Here is a 20,296-nt window from a genome sequence, read left to right on the forward strand (position 1 = left end):
TTTATCTGATGAAGAAGGTCCCTGATGCTAATCAGCCTTGCATCAAAAACAGGAATAATATTGCTGTGCCTTCCAATGTATTGGTGGGCAGTTTTTAACAGGCATTTCAGCGTTCTACAATGAATGGCTATACCATAGCCCTCGGGTTATGATGACCTCGTAATATAGTTTTGTCGCCCTGCATTGTAGTACACGCTGATATTTTGCCCTCTACATACGAAATATTTTTCGCCATAGGACACCAACAAAAAGTGTTCTCAAAGTTGATATTTGACAGTTGGTGTGACGATTGCATCGAATTAACAAATATGACAATACGCTATTCGCTGAAATTCCTCTAACAACGAATGAAAGGGAAATGATGCTTGATCTCACTCAGTTCGGCGTTACTCGTTATTAGTTATTGTGAAAACGAAACTGAAAACAGATAAGTGATAAAATTTCAGTGATGAAAAAGTTTAAGTTTAGTAAAATAGGAAAAAATACATGCTAAAACTTAGCTTTAAATATGTGTTTAGTAAGCTAAATTCATTTAAGTTAAATTTAACGTTTATGTTATATATCTGCCACACTGCACATATTAGATTATAACGTTACATTTTATTGCAGATCATAGCGGCTAAAGTTGCTGTAGGTAGCTATAGCTTAGTAAACTAGTAAACTTAAATATATTATTTTGCAACTAATTTTTAATATGTACAGTACCATACATCAAATTTTGATAACTTTTATCAGGGATGTTTGCCTTAGAAATTTACTATAGGTTTCTATACCCCTCTATATGAAATGTTCGCTTTACGATGCCAGCACAAGAATGAATTAAAATCATAGGCGAGTGTCGGCTGTACATATCTACATGGCAAGGGTCAACTGTAATGACTTGTTTGTGTTAGTGCCTCTTACCAATTTAGTTATTGATTTTTATGCTACATTTTACAGATGTACCTCCCTTGTTTCACATTTTACAGATGTACCTCCCTTGTTTCACATTTTACAAATGTACCTCCCTTGTTTCACATTTTACAGATGTACCTCCCTTGTTTCACATTTTACAGATGTACCTCCCTTGTTTCACATTTTACAGATGTACCTCCCTTGTTTCACATTTTACAGATGTACCTCCCTTGTTTCACATTTTACAGATGTACCTCCCTTGTTTCACATTTTACAGATGTACCTCCCTTGTTTCACATTTTACAGATGTACCTCCCTTGTTTCACATTTTACAGATGTACCTCCCTTGTTTCACATTTTACAGATGTACCTCCCTTGTTTCACATTTTACAGATGTACCTCCCTTGTTTCACATTTTACAGATGTACCTCCCTTGTTTCACATTTTACAGATGTACCTCCCTTGTTTCACATTTTACAGATGTACCTCCCTTGTTTCACATTTTACAGATGTACCTCCCTTGTTTCACATTTTACAGATGTACCTCCCTTGTTTCACATTTTACAGATGTACCTCCCTTGTTTCACATTTTACAGATGTACCTCCCTTGTTTCACATTCTTGGATGGCATTACCCACGATGATGTGACAACAGTTTTTAGCAACATCGCGTCTATATACAGTTTAAACAAGTGAGTACAAAAGCATCTTTCTTGCATGCGCTTAGAATAGAGTGGAGAGTGGTAAGAGCCGCGATTAAAACTCTGCTGCAAATGAGAATAGCTAGCTTTTATATTCTGATCTCTCTGGTTGTGTCTAGGATACTTTATCAATTCCACTGATATAATGAGACAAGCCATGAGACAAGCCGCTTACCACAATCTAAGCTGAGTAAGAGGTGTGGCAGTAAAAAACCCTAAAGAATGTAATTGGGTAAGTTTATGAAGTGTCTTGCAGAGCATTGCTGGTGGACCTCGTGGCGGCTCACTACAGTTTAGCTGACATAGCCAACAGCTTCTTAATGAGGAGTGATGAGTTTGAGCAGTATTCTTCCTACTGCACCCGATATCACAGGTAAGACCTATGACATGCCTACTACATGCCTATTACATGCCTACTGCATACATGTACCTACATAACAATGCCTATTGGGTATTGGTCTGTCTATTGTATCTGACATTGCAGGTGAAATCTAAAGTGCTTAACTGAAGCATGCACATCATTGCTGGAAATAAAAACTCAGCAACATTTTGACAGCTTTGATTAGCATATAACACTTACAAAGAAACAAATCCCATTTACAGTGAAAAAATCACACTTACAGTGAAAAAATCACACTTACAGTGAAAAAATCACACTTACAGTGAAAAAATCACATTGTTTGCACTTTGACTGCTTTTGTAAGAACTGTTATTAGGTTGATCAGTAGAGCCGTTTGGGCATATCAACTTTGGACGCTAAAATATTGGCTTTAATGCTTAATCAACCAAGACCAATTATAATTACACGTTTTTAATTAATTTTTCCCAAATGTCATCATAGGCCTTCCTCACCAATCTGGCTGTTCAGATGAGGGCCAAAATTTTGGGAGTTATCCGAGGTTCATCTATTATTATATACTAACATACATGCAGCTGCCACATCCACCAATCAGCGCAGTAAACATTGCAGTGTTTTGCTGCAATCAAGTTTACCATATTTGCTCTGTTTAATGGAGGTCTTATATCAGGTGTGTTCTAGTCACTGAACAAGTATCAGGTGTGTTCTAGTCACTGAACAAGTATCAGGTGTGTTCTAGTCATTGAACAAGTATCAGGTGTGTTCTAGTCATTGAACAAGTATCAGGTGTGTTCTAGTCACTAAACAAGTATCAGGTGTGTTCTAGTCACTGAACAAGTATCAGGCGTGTTCTAGTCACTGAACAAGTATCAGGCGTGTTCTAGTCACTGAACAAGTATCAGGCGTGTTCTAGTCACTGAACAAGTATTAGGTGTGTTCTAGTCACTGAAAAAGTCATTTTTTGGTAATTAAGTTCAACTCTTACATAATTTGAAAATGTGACTGAACTGGCACTAGACAGTTCTCAAGTTGCATAAATACGATGAGTATTCATATTTATCTGTAGTAATAAATCTAATTAATATTATATTAACTTCCAATTTTCAAATATCTGTCAACCGTCAAACGAACAGCTTTTAACCAGCTGTAAATGGTACAGTGTATGTCCTTGACATTGTCCACAGAGATATAAACAGTGTAAAGGTTGTGTAAACTTGTCTGTGATTTCCTTGATTAGTTGTAGCATTTTTATCAAGAGCCATTTGAGTACAAACAGCTTCCCATGCCAAATATCAATTACGTAGCTAAACTATGTGATGATTTCAGAAGCGTGACAGTGAGTGGCAGCTTAACACTATGAACCTTTACGTTTTACATGAATGTCAGTTAGTTATTAATATTTCACTGTGTATTTATGCTCTGTACAGTTGGCCTAGACTTTGCAGCAGCGCAGATTGCCTCGCTATGAATAGATGCATAAGCCTATTCATGTATTCATTCTATTAGACAGCATTAGGTCAACTTTTTGCATGCTTGGCATCAATTTACTAGTTAGAAATTACTAGTATATTGTACTACTGCAAGTTATCGAATAGAGTGTAACAGGCAGCAGTGTTTGTACTACTGCAAGTTATTGAATAGAGTGTAACAGACAGCAGTGTTTGTACTACTGTAAGTTATTGAATAGAGTGTAACAGACAGCAGTGTTTGTACTACTGCAAGTTATTGAATAGAGTGTAACAAGTGTTCGAAATGGGGGGTTATGCAGGGGTACGGCGTACCCCTAAGAAGAATTAGTAGGGGTACTCTCTAGGAGGCGTACCCACTCATATCTTATTAAATGCGGTAAAATCGGAATGAAGTGAAATATTCACACAACATTTTTTCCTTTTCTTCCCAAACTTATATTAGCTCGAGTTCATCACACTGACAGCAGTGCGCGTTTTCGGGACGAGAGAATTAAGCTACTGATTTTTAATTTCTTCAGTTAGTTTTTTGCTATTATAGCAGATCAACTAGATTGTTTTTTGTTAAAAACCTGAGAACCGATCAGTTTTCTATAAATGGACACAATCGACGGGACCCTGTGTCGGCCGCCCTGTGGAATCCTCAAATAGCTTAAGATTAATCATTGCTTGGATTCTTCTCTTGTGTTTTGGATGGTAGTTTTGAATAAATTCTTGCTTATTATTATTAGTTTTTTCGTTTCTTTCGATTCATAATGAAACGGCATGGGCCAATAGATAACTTCTTTAAAGGTGAGTAAGAATTAGTGACTGTCATGAATTTAGAGTCTGTATTTTAAAAAATAGTGAGTGACTGAGCTTATCATATAATAATACTCATGGTGGCTTGGAGATGGGACTGTCTTGTGTCTGGGGTCTGTGTGGATTATCCATAAGGTTTTTTGACTCACTCACACTACAACCTGGAGTCTCCATAGTCATAAAGCACACGGGTTGTGGAGCTAAGCCCACTTTTAATTTCTTACTGGACACAACACAGGGTTTTAAGTTATGGAAAACAGCATAATTTAAGGGCATTCATGCTAAAAAATCTCCGGGGGAGTACCCCCCCCCCACCCCCCCACCCCCCAAATCGCTGCCCAACCCCAACCCCACTCTCGATCGCTGCTCTCTCTCTCTCTCTCTCGATCGCTGCTCTCTCTCTCTTTTGATCGCTGCTCTCTCTCTCTTTCTCGATCGCTGCTCTCTCTCTTTCTCGATCGCAGCTCTCTCTCTCGATCGCTGCTCTCAATCTCGATCGCTGCTCTTTCTTATCAAGCTGCAGCGATGCGCCTCTTTGTCGAAGCGAAACTATAATAGACGTCATAATGGCTTGAATCGCTTGCTCTTGAATCTGAGACCTTCAACCACAATCAAGTTTTGTCAATTTTAATCCTGAACCATCCCGGCAATTAGATCACCTTAAACTTTAAAAACCATCACTAAAACTATCTAAAATTTCATCACCTACCTTTAAAATTCGGTTTTGTTTTCACTATAACTTATAATGAATAATATGAACACAGAGAGGGCGAGCATCGTACTTCTTTCAGGCGTTGTAGGTGCGTTTTATGAGGTGCACAACATACCACTAGTTTAAAACTCAATTGCTCTATGGATTAGAACAGTAGAGCAGCAACACCTGCTCTACTGTTAACAATCAACTTTTATGGTAATTTATGCTGTGCACTTGGCTAATCCAAGAAGTGCATGTAAATAGTTACTAGAATTTGTAACAATAATGTTACTCAAAAAGATTATTCCTCAGTAGAGTTGAAAACATAGTTGTTGGTAAGTTCTCATGAAGCGATTTATAAACATGTGCAATCAATAATTGTGGGCAAGTTCTCATAAAGTGATCTATGAACATAACTAATCAATTTTTATGAAATCCGGTTTGTTGCCATGGCAAAACCCAAATAGGTATATGACCTAATGAACCGTTAAGTTCCACACAGTTGTTAACTTATCCAATTTATTTATTGCTGTCGATTTACAACCTTGACCCCATTTTTAATATAATTTATTTTGAAAAGTTGGTAACAATCTGTTTCTTGTGGTATGACTTAATTCAAAATTATACTAAGGTATATTTTCTATTTTAGCGAACAAAAGTAGCACTAACAACAACAACAACAATAACAGCATTAGCCATTACCATATGTGATTATTAGTACTCGATATGTGATTATGAGTACTCGATATGTGATTATGAGTACTCGATATGTGATTATGAGTACTCGATATGTGATTATGAGTACTCGATATGTGATAATGAATACTCGATATGTGATAATGAATACTCGATATGTGATTATGAGTACTCGATATGTGATTATGAGTACTCGATATGTGATCATGAGTACTCGATATGTAATCATGAGTACTCGATATGTGATTATGAGTACTCGATATGTGATTATGAGTACTCGATATGTGATTATGAGTACTCGATATGTGATCATGAGTACTTGATATGTGATCATGAGTACTCGATATGTGATTATGAGTACTCGATATGTGGTTATGAGTACTCGATATGTGATAATGAATACTCGATATGTGATAATGAATACTCGATATGTGATTATGAGTACTCGATATGTGATTATGAGTACTCGATATGAGATTATGAGTACTCGATATGTGATCATGAGTACTTGATATGTGATTATGAGTACTCGATATGTGATCATGAGTACTTGATATGAGTACTCTGAGTACTCGATAGTTAGCACTTGGTAAAGCTGAAATCTTTAATGACTTTCACCTATGTTAGTTGGAAACTCTTTCAGGGTTCACTCATTATTCAAAGAGCTATATATTTTCAGTTTTGAGCTTTGTATAAATGCTGCAGAAAGGTCGTTTTTAACCTAAAACTGCGGTGTTTATAAAGTTTTAATATAAAAGCAGAACGAAACTGTTGCTGGATCCACTTGTCATCATAAGATGACCATTTAGACTTTCTCAAGACCAAATATAAAGATGATAGCAGATATTGTCTGCCGATCTTAATTCTCTAAGCCTCATGATAGGGATAATAAATAATCTATTTTATTTGCTCATAAAACTGTCACGCCCACCAAACTATGACAAAAAACTCATTTCTCATCTTCAAGGTGTCATCTGTTGTTTTAGTGGTTTGGCATCCTTTTACTAAGGCTGTAAAGAACTATCTATAACTGATTACAGGGCAAATGAGCGGCTTTTTGAACTGAAGCAAAAGAACCCGGTATTGACAACAATTTTGCAAGATCTGCAAAGATCCCTGGGCCACCCTCTACCACTGTCTAGTTACCTCCACAAGCCTGTTCAGAGGATACTGAAGTACCATCTTATACTGAAGGTATAGTTGTCTAAGGCAACTGCTAGTACCTTTTTTCACTATGTTTAACTATAATAAAGCTATAACTGAATGACATCGCATCTCATTGATCTGAGAAGCCTTTGTTCAACTACTTCAAACTCTTGTACTAACCAGGGACTCACTTTCTTAAAACTAATGATGTGAAATATTATTATTTTGTCATTAATAAAGGTTTTATCGATTCCCTAATATAGATTTATAAAAAAAATCTTCAAATGAGAGCCATTATAGAGGCCTGAGCGCTATGAGCATACATACATATATAATTATCCTATACATTTCCTTCATAATCATATCAGCAATCAGCACAGTATTTACTATTTTGAGTAGAGGATTAACTATTGACCTCAATAAGAGCAATCTAAACATTCGTTGAGCACATCTGTCTGTAGCATATCATAGCTTATGAGCATTACCTATTTGTAAAGGTCTCAAGACATAGTTTTTGATAGTGCCTGAGACATACCTTGAGACATGTCTCCAGTAGCCTACTAACAAAGCCTCAGAGTCTCAACTATCCTTCAACTATTCATTGTAAAAGCTATGGTAACTTTCCTGCAATTGTGAGGGGCTCATCATCAAAACAGGAACACCATGTGAATATCGCATATGCATACCTCATACGCATATCCTGTATGCATACCTCATACGCATATCCTGCATGTACACATATCCTGTATGCATATCACATACACCGATCCCGTATGCGTATTCTGTACACATATCCCACATGCGTATCTCATACACATATCCCAAATGTGTATCCCTTGTATGATATGCATATCCCATATATGGTATGCACATAACATATGTGGTATGCACATACCATATGGGGTATGCACACCCCACATGCATAAGGATATTGAAATGCTCAAAAAGGAAGGAAACTAAAGGGTTTCAAGCTACAGTTGAGATTGGAGTCAGACTAGATTTATGGTGGCGATTGATTATAATTGAAGTATATACATATATCCAGTACTTAATACCAAATATTTCACTTAATTGGTTTGGTTGATCTATGATGCTTCAGTCTTTTTGATTGGTTTGTGAAGCCTCACCCTCTCTCTATTTTGTTAAATTGTGTTTGGTTAGAACTACAAACCACCTTTGGCCTGCCACTTTTTTAACCAGCCAACCTTTTTAGTGTTGTGTGAAATATTGCTGTCTGTTATGGTGCGTTTACACTGGCCGATTTTGTCACTAATTTTGTCGAGCACAGACAAATTTGATGAGTCGGTGTCGGCGTCGGTAGGTGTAAAAAGAGAGATCGGTGTCGGTACCGATCTGAAAGTCGGTGTTGGTGAAACCCAGCAGTGCCCGGTTGCACCGACAAATCGGACGCTCATCAGCCAATCAGAAGCTAGGAGCCTCTGATTGAATGAGCCTACGCTTTAATGACAGTGCTAAGTTTATGAAACGAAAGGGCTAGGTTTAATGAGAGGCTAGGAGGCTGTCATTAGACTTTCCCTCGTGCTCTTTCTGATAGTGAACTTTTATTTAAATCAATTAAAAGTGAATAGCTAGTTGTACGACTAATACTAGTACTACTACTAGTTCTACTACTAGTACTACTGTAAAAGAATTTGCCGGCTCTTACTTGGCACGATCTAGATTATTTCATACAGAAATAAATTGCGTGTGATTTCATTCAATGTTTTATTAGCGAAGGAAATTCACTAGCCGAGGAGCGTACGGCCATTTGCTCTGTCTCCTAAGTGAGCGTTGCTCCCTTATATACAATAAAATTTCCCGTTCCGGCTAACTGGACCGAGTAGGAACACCGGCTAACAATGTTTAAATGGCCAATAATTAGGCCCGCTAGTGCGTTGATATGACAACATAAACGACGACAATTGATAGCATAACGAGTAACAAGGCTATAATAAAAAGGACAACACATATAATAAAATATCTACAGACATATAAAATATATACAAACATATAATTACATATAATACAGACTGTCAGAGCTGCCGCAGCCGATCCTGCCATCAACAAAATCTCATCGTCATCAGAAGACTCCATTCGGCATTCAGTAGTTGCTTCTAGCGGTAGTAGTAGGAGCAGTAGTAGTGTAGTACTAGTATATAATTTTCCACATCAAGCGCGTTGATTTTTATGTGTACTCGTCTTCGCGTGGTCGGGTTAAGGTCAGAACGGCGAAGCACTGTGATTGGCTGTTGGTACCGACAAAAATAGTTCGATTGTTGCAATGTAGAGGGGGAGTCGTTGTAGGCACCCATACATGAAATGTCTGAGGTACCTGTCTGAGTCGGGGTATTGGCTGCTAATCGGAGTCGGTGTTGGCCAGTGTAAACGGTGTTGGCCAGTGTGAAAACGCACCATTATGATGGACACAAGTTAGGGATTCCTAACTCATTAACTCAAATCTAACAAAAGAGAGTGTTTGCTCTAGTGATCCTGCAAGTAGAATAAGATAGCTAAATTAGTCATTCCTATTATGTAATGATGCACCAGATGTTTCTTATATTCATAAGTAAACACTGGCAGCTACCTAGAACAGTCCTACAGTAGTCCTACAGCAGTCCTACAGTAGTCCTACAGTAGTCCTACAGTAGTAGCTATGACTAACAATGGCTGAGAACAATGACTGCTAAACTAAACAACTGTATAACTAATGTTCTTCAGTCGGTGGCAATCCTACCCCAACTATTATTGATGCCATATGAAATGATAAAAGAACAGGTTGTTAATCAATATATTTGTCCTGGAAAATGATTGATGGCTACCAATAAAGAACAATATTCATTATCAATAACTTTGCAAGTCAAAAGTCATCATGTAAGGTTTTATCAATATGCATCACTCTAAAGTCTAAAGCATTCATAAGCAATCTATAATCTATAATTGCAATTACAGAATTTGTTGGAATCAGTAGAAGAGACAGAAGATGCTTGGCCTCTTTTGGTGAATGCGTGTGAATGTATGGCGAGTTGTGCTGAAGAGATCAATAACTGCAAGAGGTTGACAGAGATGGACGTGAAGACAAGAGAACTGCATGAACTGCTACTTGCCATCAGGGAAACTGACCATTTTGGAAAACTACTTCGAGAGGTAAACAAAAAGAATTGCCACACAACTGATCGAAACAGATATAATGTTGAATTTCTAACTATTTATTAATTGAAGAAAATGTAGAAAGAAAAAAATATTCAGTATAATTAGTAGTCCAGTAGTTTGCTGTCATATGCGAGTAGATTCCTAGTCCTATTAATACAAGTGCTACTGCTGTCATATGCCAGTAGATTCCTAGTTCTACCCTAGGACACTTATGTATTTGCCTAATCTAACTTTCGTGTTTTCGCGGAGTCATCCTTTCGCGAAAATTTCATGTGCGAAACTAAACTATCATAACGAACGAGCGAAAACGCGAAATTAAATAGCTTTGTTCATTGATAGTCCAAAAAACAAATGGCAGCAAGCGATCAAATTGCATTGGCGACCTCGCCCACACCATTTTACCTGCAGTTCACAATTACAAACTAGTCCCAAATTGAATTTTTTTTCTTATTGGTGAACCAGGCCCGTATTCCCTAGGGCGGCTGGCCGGCTGACCCGTCCCAACTTTTTAGGAACTTTCCGCGGCTAAGTACAGTCAAACTCTGACAACTCGCCCTCGAATAAAATGTAACATTTCATCTCAAACACAAGGTTAACTCGAACGGATTTGTTTGGTCCGTTCCCACGCAATGATAAATTGCTTCAGATAACTCAACCTCAACATCATTTATTCGAAAAGTTATTTGCCCAACGGCTATGGAGACGGTTTTTATCGCTGTAGAATATCACTTTATTCGAAGCCATAGAGACAAACATCAACTTTTAGTAGTTTTTAGACGTCATTATTATCATCATCAGTGGCAATGATGCACCAGATGTTTCTTATATTTATAAGTAAACACTGGCAGCTACCTACAGTAGTCCTACAGTAGTCCTACAGCAGTCGTACAGCAATCCTACAGTAGTCCTGCAGTAGTCCTGCAGTAGTCCTGCAGTAGTCCTGCAGTAGTCCTGCAGTAGTCCTGCAGTAGTCCTGCAGTAGTCCTGCAGTAGTCCTGCAGTAGTCCTGCAGTAGTCCTGCAGTAGTCCTGCAGTAGTCCTGCAGTAGTCCTGCAGTAGTCCTGCAGTAGTCCTGCAGTAGTCCTGCAGTAGTCCTGCAGTAGTCCTGCAGTAGTCCTGCAGTAGTCCTGCAGTAGTCATGCAGTAGTCATGCAGTAGTCATGCAGTAGTCCTGCAGTAGTCCTGCAGTAGTCATGCAGTAGTCATGCAGTAGTCATGCAGTAGTCATGCAGTAGTCATGCAGTAGTCATGCAGTAGTCATGCAGTAGTCATGCAGTAGTCCTGCAGTAGTCATGCAGTAGTCATGCAGTAGTCCTACAGTAGTCCTACAGTGTTAACGACCTTTATAAAGGTTTGCAAAACATCAAATTTTATACCAAACAACTTGAAATAAAATCGGCAAAATTGATCTTTGTTAAAACGCTTAAATGAAAAAGATGTCTTTTTTCTGAACGTTTTAACTGCGGTCAAGTTTGGCCTATTTTAATTTAAAAAGTCTCGTCAGTTACATCACCTAAAACAAAACAAATCTCAAAAAATAGAAAAATGTTGATACTTTCCGATAGAATTTTTTAAAACTTCACACGAGAGGCCCGGCTGAGGCCCTACATAAGAAAAGCCTGTTGGGGGCTCCCACCGCCCCCTCAACACTCCCAGGTGTTCATAATTAGTCGCCTAACATTAGCCACCCCAACTTGCAACCAGTGAATACAGGCCTGCGGTGAACTGAACCTGAGGAATCTAATTATGTTTGTTCCACTGCATTTATTTTCACATCACTATATTTTCGCACTCATCAGAGCTACCGAATTAAGTTGCAGTGAAATTCTACTCTGTATGCTACTCACGAAACTAAATACTAGCAAAATATAAGTGTCCTAGGGTATACAAGTGCTACTGCTGTCTTATACCAATAGATTCCTAGTTCTATACAAGTGCTACTGCTGTCATATGCCAGTAGATTCCTAGTTCTGTACAAATGCTACTGCTTTCATATGCCAGTAGATTCCTAGTCTTATACAAGTGCTACTGAGTTGATACGGCTGCTGAATTCTCATGTCTTGCACTGTTCTTAGTTTACATATTAAACAATGGCATCATAAAGCAAACAGTAAAATACTTGGAAACATCATAAGAAGTATTTGAGTTTTGTACCTGCTGTTACAGACAGCTCAGACTGTATCAAACATACCACTCATACCTCTGTGGCATAGCTTATCATCAATTCTGCATTTGACTTTCATGCATTGAATCGACAGCTAGTATGCTTGGGCTGGGCGGTGCTAAAACCAAAGAAAAAAAATGTGTCAAAATTTCAAAAATATCTGTTATGCTCATTGAAATGCCTACGATCTGTACGAGTTTCTGCATGCTTTATTTACATGTATTTAATATATATATATGCTTTATTTACATGTATATAATATATATATGCTTTATTTACATGTATATAATATATATATGCTTTATTTACATGTATATAATATATATATATATGCTTTATTTACATGTATTTAATATATATATATGCTTTATTTACATGTATTTGGTCTCATATTGTTTATAGTATTATTGTATTATTGTACGGTGCACCGTATTTACTAACTAAACTCAGTCACAAAGACCAAAGTAAATTGCATGTGGTAAGCTGGTCTTGTTTCAGCTGTATAGTTTAATTGGCCACACTAGGCAGAATGCCATCCTTATGGAGATATAAACTTTGTTGATTGTATCAAGCTCTAATTTTATTGAATTATGAAACCAGCCACCATAGTTGCATTTTTAAAGATGCTCATGTAATGTGAGAGAACTAAACTTGCTTCCTTCTGTTATCTTTTTCTCTACCACCATTGAGAATATAAAAATCTTAGCTTACTGAACCCCAACTGGATACCTTTACTATAGAACCATAGAACCCCAACTGCATACCTCTACCATAGAAAATTCTAATGGTTTTCTGTTACATAAATTGCGTCCAGCGTCACCCATAGTAATTGATGGTAATTGATAAACCCAGCTGTTGTAATGTCTATACATTGTAGGAAGATATTTTCATCTTATCATATCATTGGTTCATGTAATGTCTTTCCTAAAAACTACTTTGACACTTATTAAACTGTTTTACAATATTCAAGAAGCCTGTCATTTTATTATAAATAGGACTTTCACAGTATGACATACAATGACCAACAGAACAGATAGATGTCAAATGCTGTTGAATTGTTTGTTTTAAAATATGGCATCTGATTGATGTAAATATGAACATAGATAATAATAATCATAGATAAGTGATAGTTTTGTGGAATTGTTTAGATTTGGGCTGCATAAATAAATCACAAACAAAGAAACTGCTCGACTTGACTGACTCGATTGACTCAACTGATATGCTGAACAAACATGAATACAGTGGAAAACTCTGTGTGACTCAACTGATATGCTGAACAAACATAAATACAATAGAAAACTCTGTGTGATTTAACTGATATGCTGAACAAACATAAATACAATGGGAAACTCTGTGTGACTCAACTGATATGCTGAACAAACATAAATACAATGGGAAACTCTGTGCAACTCAACTGATATGCTGAACAAACATAAATACAATGGGAAACTCTGTGTGACTCAACTGATATGCTGAACAAACATGAATACAGTGGGAAACTCTGTGTGACTCAACTGATATGCTGAACAAACATAAATACAATGGGAAACTCTGTGTGACTCAACTGATATGCTGAACAAACATAAATACAACGAAAAACTCTGCGTGACTCAACTGATACGCTGAACAAACATAAATACAATGGGAAACTCTGTGTGACTCAACTGATATGCTGAACAAACATAAATACAATGGGAAACTCTGTGTGATTCAACTGATATGCTGAACAAACATAAATACAATGGGAAACTCTGTGTGACTCAACTGATATGCTGGACAAACATAAATACAATGGGAAACTCTGTGTGATTCAACTGATATGCTGAACAAACATAAATACAATGGGAAACTCTGTGTGACTCAACTGATATGCTGAACAAACATAAATACAATGGGAAACTCTGTGTGACTCAACTGATATGCTGAACAAACATAAATACAATGGGAAACTCTGTGTGATTCAACTGATATGCTGGACAAACATAAATACATTGGGAAACTCTGCGTGACTCAACTGATATGCTGAACAAACATAAATACAATGGGAAACTCTGTGACTGGACTGATATGCTGAACAAACATAAATACAATGGGAAACTAGAAGTACAAATTTTCACATGGCAGTTTGAGAGTGACTACACTTGCTGAAGTAACTAGAGTATCAAGTGATGACTAGCCTAACTAGATGAACTGAACTGTTGGAGGTCCTGATGTCAAGACAGTTGGGGGTAGATGGGGTAGATGGGTCAATTAGCATAAAGTAATCACATAGAGAGCATCTAACCAAATGAATGCATCGCTAGTCACTCACCCATTATTATTGAACTCGGCATACAGCCCTCACAGGAATGCTTATGCTCGTCACTACTCTAGTAGAAAGTGACTGCTGTTACTGAAGTGGATTTGATATGTTTTGTTTTTACTGTTATTTTATACCCAATTAATATTTGTGTTTCAGACGCTGTCTTCCTTGTGTAGGTTAGTTGCCACACTTCAATAGTTTCAGACGCTGTCTTCCTTGTGTAGGTTAGTTGCCACACTTCAATAGTTTCTGAACTTGTAATCTTCTTATATAACATACCATACTAGGTGGCCAGCCACTGAAAAACCTCTAGCTTGTATCGCTTATGAGATCATGTTTACATGTTCGCAACTGCTTAGAAATGTGCTAGAATGTGCTAGTTAAAGGGCTAGAATATGACTATTCACTGACACCAGTCACTCATCCGCTTATCACCGGCGAGAATGCCTTTCTTTGATCAGGCTAGTCAGTTTCACTACTGCTAAAGACATAGTGTGCTGTTTGTTAGGCTTCGAGTGACCCAGTGTTTTCATCTGGTCTAACAATGACTTTTCTTGGCTCGTTTAGATGGAAAAAGATTATATTAGGAGAACATTTATGGCTGTTGAATGTAGAGTGTTTGTTTGATGATAACTAATCAAAATCTTTAACATTACATCCAACTGCGTGTCTATAGAGGTAGAGACGCAGTGATATAATATTAGGATATTATCTTTCCCTTAAAAATGGCTGTATATTATGCCAATCTTCAAGCAATTAAATGACAGGGATATTTTTTGCTTATATTAAACCAGTGTGTGCAGACAAAAATACTTTGCAAGCTGTTCACTGGAGTCTTCTGTTTACTGCTAGCATCTTCAAGGAATCTTCTGTGTCTGGATTAATAAAATTAGAAACTAAAAGTTGGAAAGTTGCCATAAGCCTCAGAAAAGCATAATGTTTTGATCAAGCTCGCAAGACCTCTTATGATCATGGAAAATCGCAACACGTTGTATTATGTATCACACTGGCTATCAGCTTAAACCTGGTTCTCACCCCACTGTGGGTGTATCACACAGGCTATCAGCTTAAACCTGGTTCTCACCCCGCTGTGAGTGTATCACGCAGGTTATCAGCTGAAATCCGGTTCTCACCCCACCGTGGGTGTATCACACAGGCTATCGGCTGAAACCACGTTCTCACCCCATTGTGAGGAACAGCAGTGGTGCAACAGGCAGTTGCTGAGAACTCGCAGACCGGCGGCAATTTTTTTTGCCGGCGACGGCCGCCAGCAAAGTTCAACGAGTTGAACTTACTGCATACCTCATACCGCAGTTCAGTGAGTTGAACTTTGCTACGGTCCCCAGAGTATATTGCAGGATGCTGCCGGTAGCGAGAACCGTCCACCGGCAGCCTGTGTACCCAGAATGCATTATATATACAACTTTACATGCATTTTTGTGATCAATGTGCGTACGCGTTTTTTTGTCTGGAGGTAAAGGAATTAATGCGACCTTGGCCCGGAAACATACGTTGCCTTCATGTGTGAAAGATACCGTTGTCTAGGAGCAGACAACTCCTTCATTGTGTGATCACTGCCGGTACTGTAGGCACTGAGAACATACATCCTCCCGGGTACTGCATGCACACCATTGTTCACGGTGGGTTGAAAACCGAGATATACAGCGGGAACGAAATACAGTAAGCTTCAAATATCAAGAAGTGGATGGAAAGCTAGCTAATTATTTTGTTTAATGGTTATAGTGTTGGTTTTAAAGATGTGCAACTCTGATTTTATGGATAACAACTAACAAGAAAAAGCTTCCTTTTGTGCGGATCAATTGAAAAGCATTAAGCAAGAGTTGCCATAGCAATGAGAGTAACATTTTATTAAATTCTTCTGCTTGATTTCATGCATTAGTTTTGATTTTCTAATGTTTTTTTCTTAACAAGTGCTTGAATTTGCGATTGACCATGATTTTTAAAAAACTTTTGTAAGTATTTCCTATGGATTATTGGCTAGAATTTAAATAATCAAATGCTGCTCTTAATAATAATGCATTCTGGACTACCTTTGAATTAAAATTTTGAGATTAGTCAAGATTAGTTGATTGTTGTCATTAATCAAATTCAGATCAATAAGTTCGATATGATTGATGGCTTTTTTCTTTTAGAGTGAAATGGAAGTTATGGGCTGTAGCACTCCATCGAAAACTATGTTTATCTATCTGTTTGAGAACGTGCTGGTGCTGTGTCACAGGATCAATGAAGTCTTCGCACTGCATACCATTCTACGAGTAAGTTCTAACATAGAGTATAAATGGAGAGAGATGGAGAGATCAGAGGAAATTTAAGATGAGAACTAAAAAGGCTCAATTATGAATACTAGTTTGGCAGGTTTAGGTTTGTAATATGGCCCTATGATCTCTACGAATAAGTTCATAATTTCTCTTTTATGCGTTGAATATAGGTATCAAAGACCAGTGCGCTATTTGCGATTTGCCAGTGAAAAAGTTATATTCTTTATTTTTCTTCTAAAGTACCTATTCATTCATTTTTTTCTAATTTTTCTCTAGACATTCTCATCAATCTGAAGCAACTTAAATTTCTATTATTCTCTTACTATTCTTATTACTATTTCTATTATTACTCTTATTATTCAATCATTCATCTTCGTTCTCATCTCTGCTCTTTTGTGCGATATTTTGCTTATATCGTTAGTTTTGTTGTCGCCGCTCTTAATTATAGTTATATCTAAAATTTGCAACTTTAAAAGTTTCTCTTTCTGTGTTCTCCTTTCAACTTCTTTCACCTTAGCCTATATTATTTAATGAGTTGTGATCTGTTTTTGTTGCATTGTCTTTTCTCATCATTTCGCTGTTGTTCTTGGTTTAGTTTTGTCAAACACCATAGGAATTTATACATAAAAAACAGTGAAACATTCAGAAAAGAGTTCTCTCTCAAGCGTTTGTTGTGAATCTGTGAATTATTGACAAATCTGCTAATCTTTATAGCAGTGTCATTAAAACACTTGCTCTACTTAAGACATGAAACCATAACTATTTAAAATTGCATATTTAAAAATGAGCTTAAAAAGCACGATAACAACATTAGCTTGTGATAAAATCACGCTTTTTTGAACTCATTTTTTTGCATTCAGCCAATTAAACATTTTGTAATAAGCTACGAGCAATTTTAAATAGTTTATCTACCTTTCATAAAAGACTGAGATTATTTTCAAGGCTGAATTTAGATAATAATGGGTTTTAAGACACCCATTTCTATCATTCTACATCAGACTAAACATTCGTAACTTCCGATCCTAAAAAGCTAGACTACGCCACGTATTTGTGGGTGGAGCTTGTTATGCCGATTGTGTTGTTTTCAAGGCGGATATTGAAACGCTTTAAAGAAGCCTTCATGACTTTGAAAGTTAGTGAACCAATCTTTATTTTGAGTACAAAATCGGAATCAGCGTGTCTGGTTTACCTAGAAAAAACGATAAAAGTTGTACGTGGCAGTTATGGTTTAAGGTTTATTCACTAGACGGATAGTTGACAGCAGACTAAGTCTCATAGTTTGAGAAACCTGACTAACGTAAATGTTGGATTAGTGGTTGAGAAATGGTAACCATTAGTGTCAAATTGATTTATAAGAATGATAGAATAAATTACTTTGTATGCTCTGCTTATGGTGGATAACTGTCTCGATTATCTCTGCTTTCTGACTAAGTCAATAGAAATGTTGTATGAGGCCTCATAAATTGTCAGCAGTATCATTCAAGCTTTATACATAGTTACATTCCTTTACTCAAGCTTCAGCCTGAGAGCTGGATGGATCTTAGTCTATGCTAACTGATACTCTCAGATCAACACCTGCAACTTACTCAAGCCTGTTTGCAATCGCCTTGCTTGGCAAATGCAGAGCATACATTGTATGTAAGGGTACTGTAGCTTATAGCTATTATGTGTACCAAAATAGTGATAAAACATGATTAGGGTTTAAAACTGTTTTGTGCAACTGTCTTATTTAGTTTTATGCATAGATTTCTTGCAACTGCAACCTGATAGCTAAACTCTTTGACTGCATGGCAGACGAAGTTACGCGGACGAAGCGACGCGGACGAAGGGACGCGGACGAAGCGGCGCGGACGAAGCGACGCGGACGAAGCGACGCGGACGAACATCTCTCTATCTTCCTATCTCTCGCACAACGTTAACGCCGTGCAATTCCATTTAAAACATTTTATTTTTTACTCAACTCACGCCAAGGTGAAGAAATAAAGTAAAACATCGATTCACTAGTTTGTGTTGTACACTCAATCACTTAGAACAAATGAAGTTAAGCGGGATCAAAATCTTTAAGACTGACCATTTTGGCTGTTTCATTCACCCAAGTAATCTGACGTCAAGTGTTGCTATGTTTGCCATGTCGCTGCCCTTCTACAGTTAAGGCTGACCAGTCTTGTACGGCTTTTCGACTTTCATGTAAATTTTCATCACACTGGGTAAATATGTAGCAGATTTTGATGTTAAAATCATTTGATATTTTTCCTCTTCACCAAATCTGTATAACTCCAACCTCAATTGATTTACAGAATTACTGTAAAATTTCTATTTGATCGCCACCTTTATTTGAACATCTCTTCTAACAGAATACCACTACAGGCAAAGGGTTGAAAAATGCAACGCAAACCTTAATCCTTTGACCAGGTATAAGCCCCCCCAAAAACAACCGAAACTCATGTAATTTATTTTCGAAAATTCAATAAAATCGATATTTTATGAACATGCATAGCTCAAATCTTAAACTTATTTCTATGAACATAAATTTTTGTACATATACATTCATTCACATATGTACTACTCAAAAAAAATACAACCATGAGCAATTGTCCCTGTATAAGATGCTTGGAAGCATTTTTTTCGGTAGAGTCAAACGCTATAACGTAGCAGTGCGAGCCACCATAACGATCGTTTTTTCTGTATATTACAAGTATATTAAAAAACCAAAAAAATTTACATCACTTCTATCATTTGAATTATTTTTATTCTGATCAGACAAAAAATCACTAATGATCGCAAGATCAAGTAATCTTTTGATTTACTGTTTAGAAAATCGAGCCGATGTTGACTGGTTTTTCCAACATTTATTCTTTTCCAAGGAGGCGCAATTTGTTTAGCTTTTAGCGCAAAGCAACACCTCTCAGATAATCGTTTCATATTGTAAATCATCGACCGATATCTTGTTGATGATATTTAAAACTTACTAGTGTTCATATCCTTTGTTTAACGCTACTAGGCGACAGCTTTATAAACGTCTACCGAAATAGACATAAATGTCGTTTCCCCACACAACCGATAAACGACATTCTGGTCGTTTCCCCTGCCAAAGGGTTAAAGGTTGACTCGCAACAAAATTCACATTACAATTATTTGATATCAAAAGATTCACCATGTCTTACTCTGTTGTGTTGTAAGTGCCAAATATGTGGAAATGTGATTACAAGCTCTTAAAAGCTCAAAAACGAAAAGCCGCCGTAGATTAGAATCTCTTTATTTCGATGACGTAACCACGAAATTTGGTTATCGTCTTGTCACGTATGTTCTCATGTGAATTGAAAGGCCAATAAAAAGCTCAATATAAAACTTATCGCAGTACTAGTTTATGACAAACACTTCGGGTTTTACCGAAGACCCCGTATCAAATATAGATGCTCGCTACTTTACAGTTTTGTTTCGGCTTGATCGAATCGTCAAGTCGTAATCCGATCACGTGACCCAATACTTCGCAATTAATTTTTGCAGCACTTTTCGATTATCACAGGTAACCAACAGGTTCGTCATGATTATCAGACAATGATATGTACTCCTTCGAGCTAAGGTTAAAAAGTTTAATGATTTTTTATGGTAAGTTATAATATATCAGTGCTAAAAGTGACAGCAT

The 20,296-nt window shown here is 37.1% G+C and overlaps 1 protein-coding gene across 1 annotated transcript in view; it reads left to right on the forward strand.

Annotated features, from left to right (window-relative positions):
- LOC137399855 (pleckstrin homology domain-containing family G member 1-like) overlaps nt 1-20,296 on the forward strand; it is a 49,780-nt gene that overhangs the window by 15,504 nt on the left and 13,980 nt on the right. Inside the window, exons 2-6 of the mRNA XM_068086096.1 lie at nt 1,491-1,585; nt 1,851-1,967; nt 6,650-6,803; nt 9,705-9,899; nt 16,525-16,647. Coding sequence (XP_067942197.1) covers nt 1,491-1,585; nt 1,851-1,967; nt 6,650-6,803; nt 9,705-9,899; nt 16,525-16,647 — 684 coding nt within the window. The remainder of the gene's footprint in view (nt 1-1,490; nt 1,586-1,850; nt 1,968-6,649; nt 6,804-9,704; nt 9,900-16,524; nt 16,648-20,296) is intronic.

Source organism: Watersipora subatra, chromosome 7 (assembly GCF_963576615.1).
Source record: "Watersipora subatra chromosome 7, tzWatSuba1.1, whole genome shotgun sequence".
Classification (NCBI taxonomy): Eukaryota; Metazoa; Bryozoa; class Gymnolaemata; order Cheilostomatida; family Watersiporidae; genus Watersipora; species Watersipora subatra.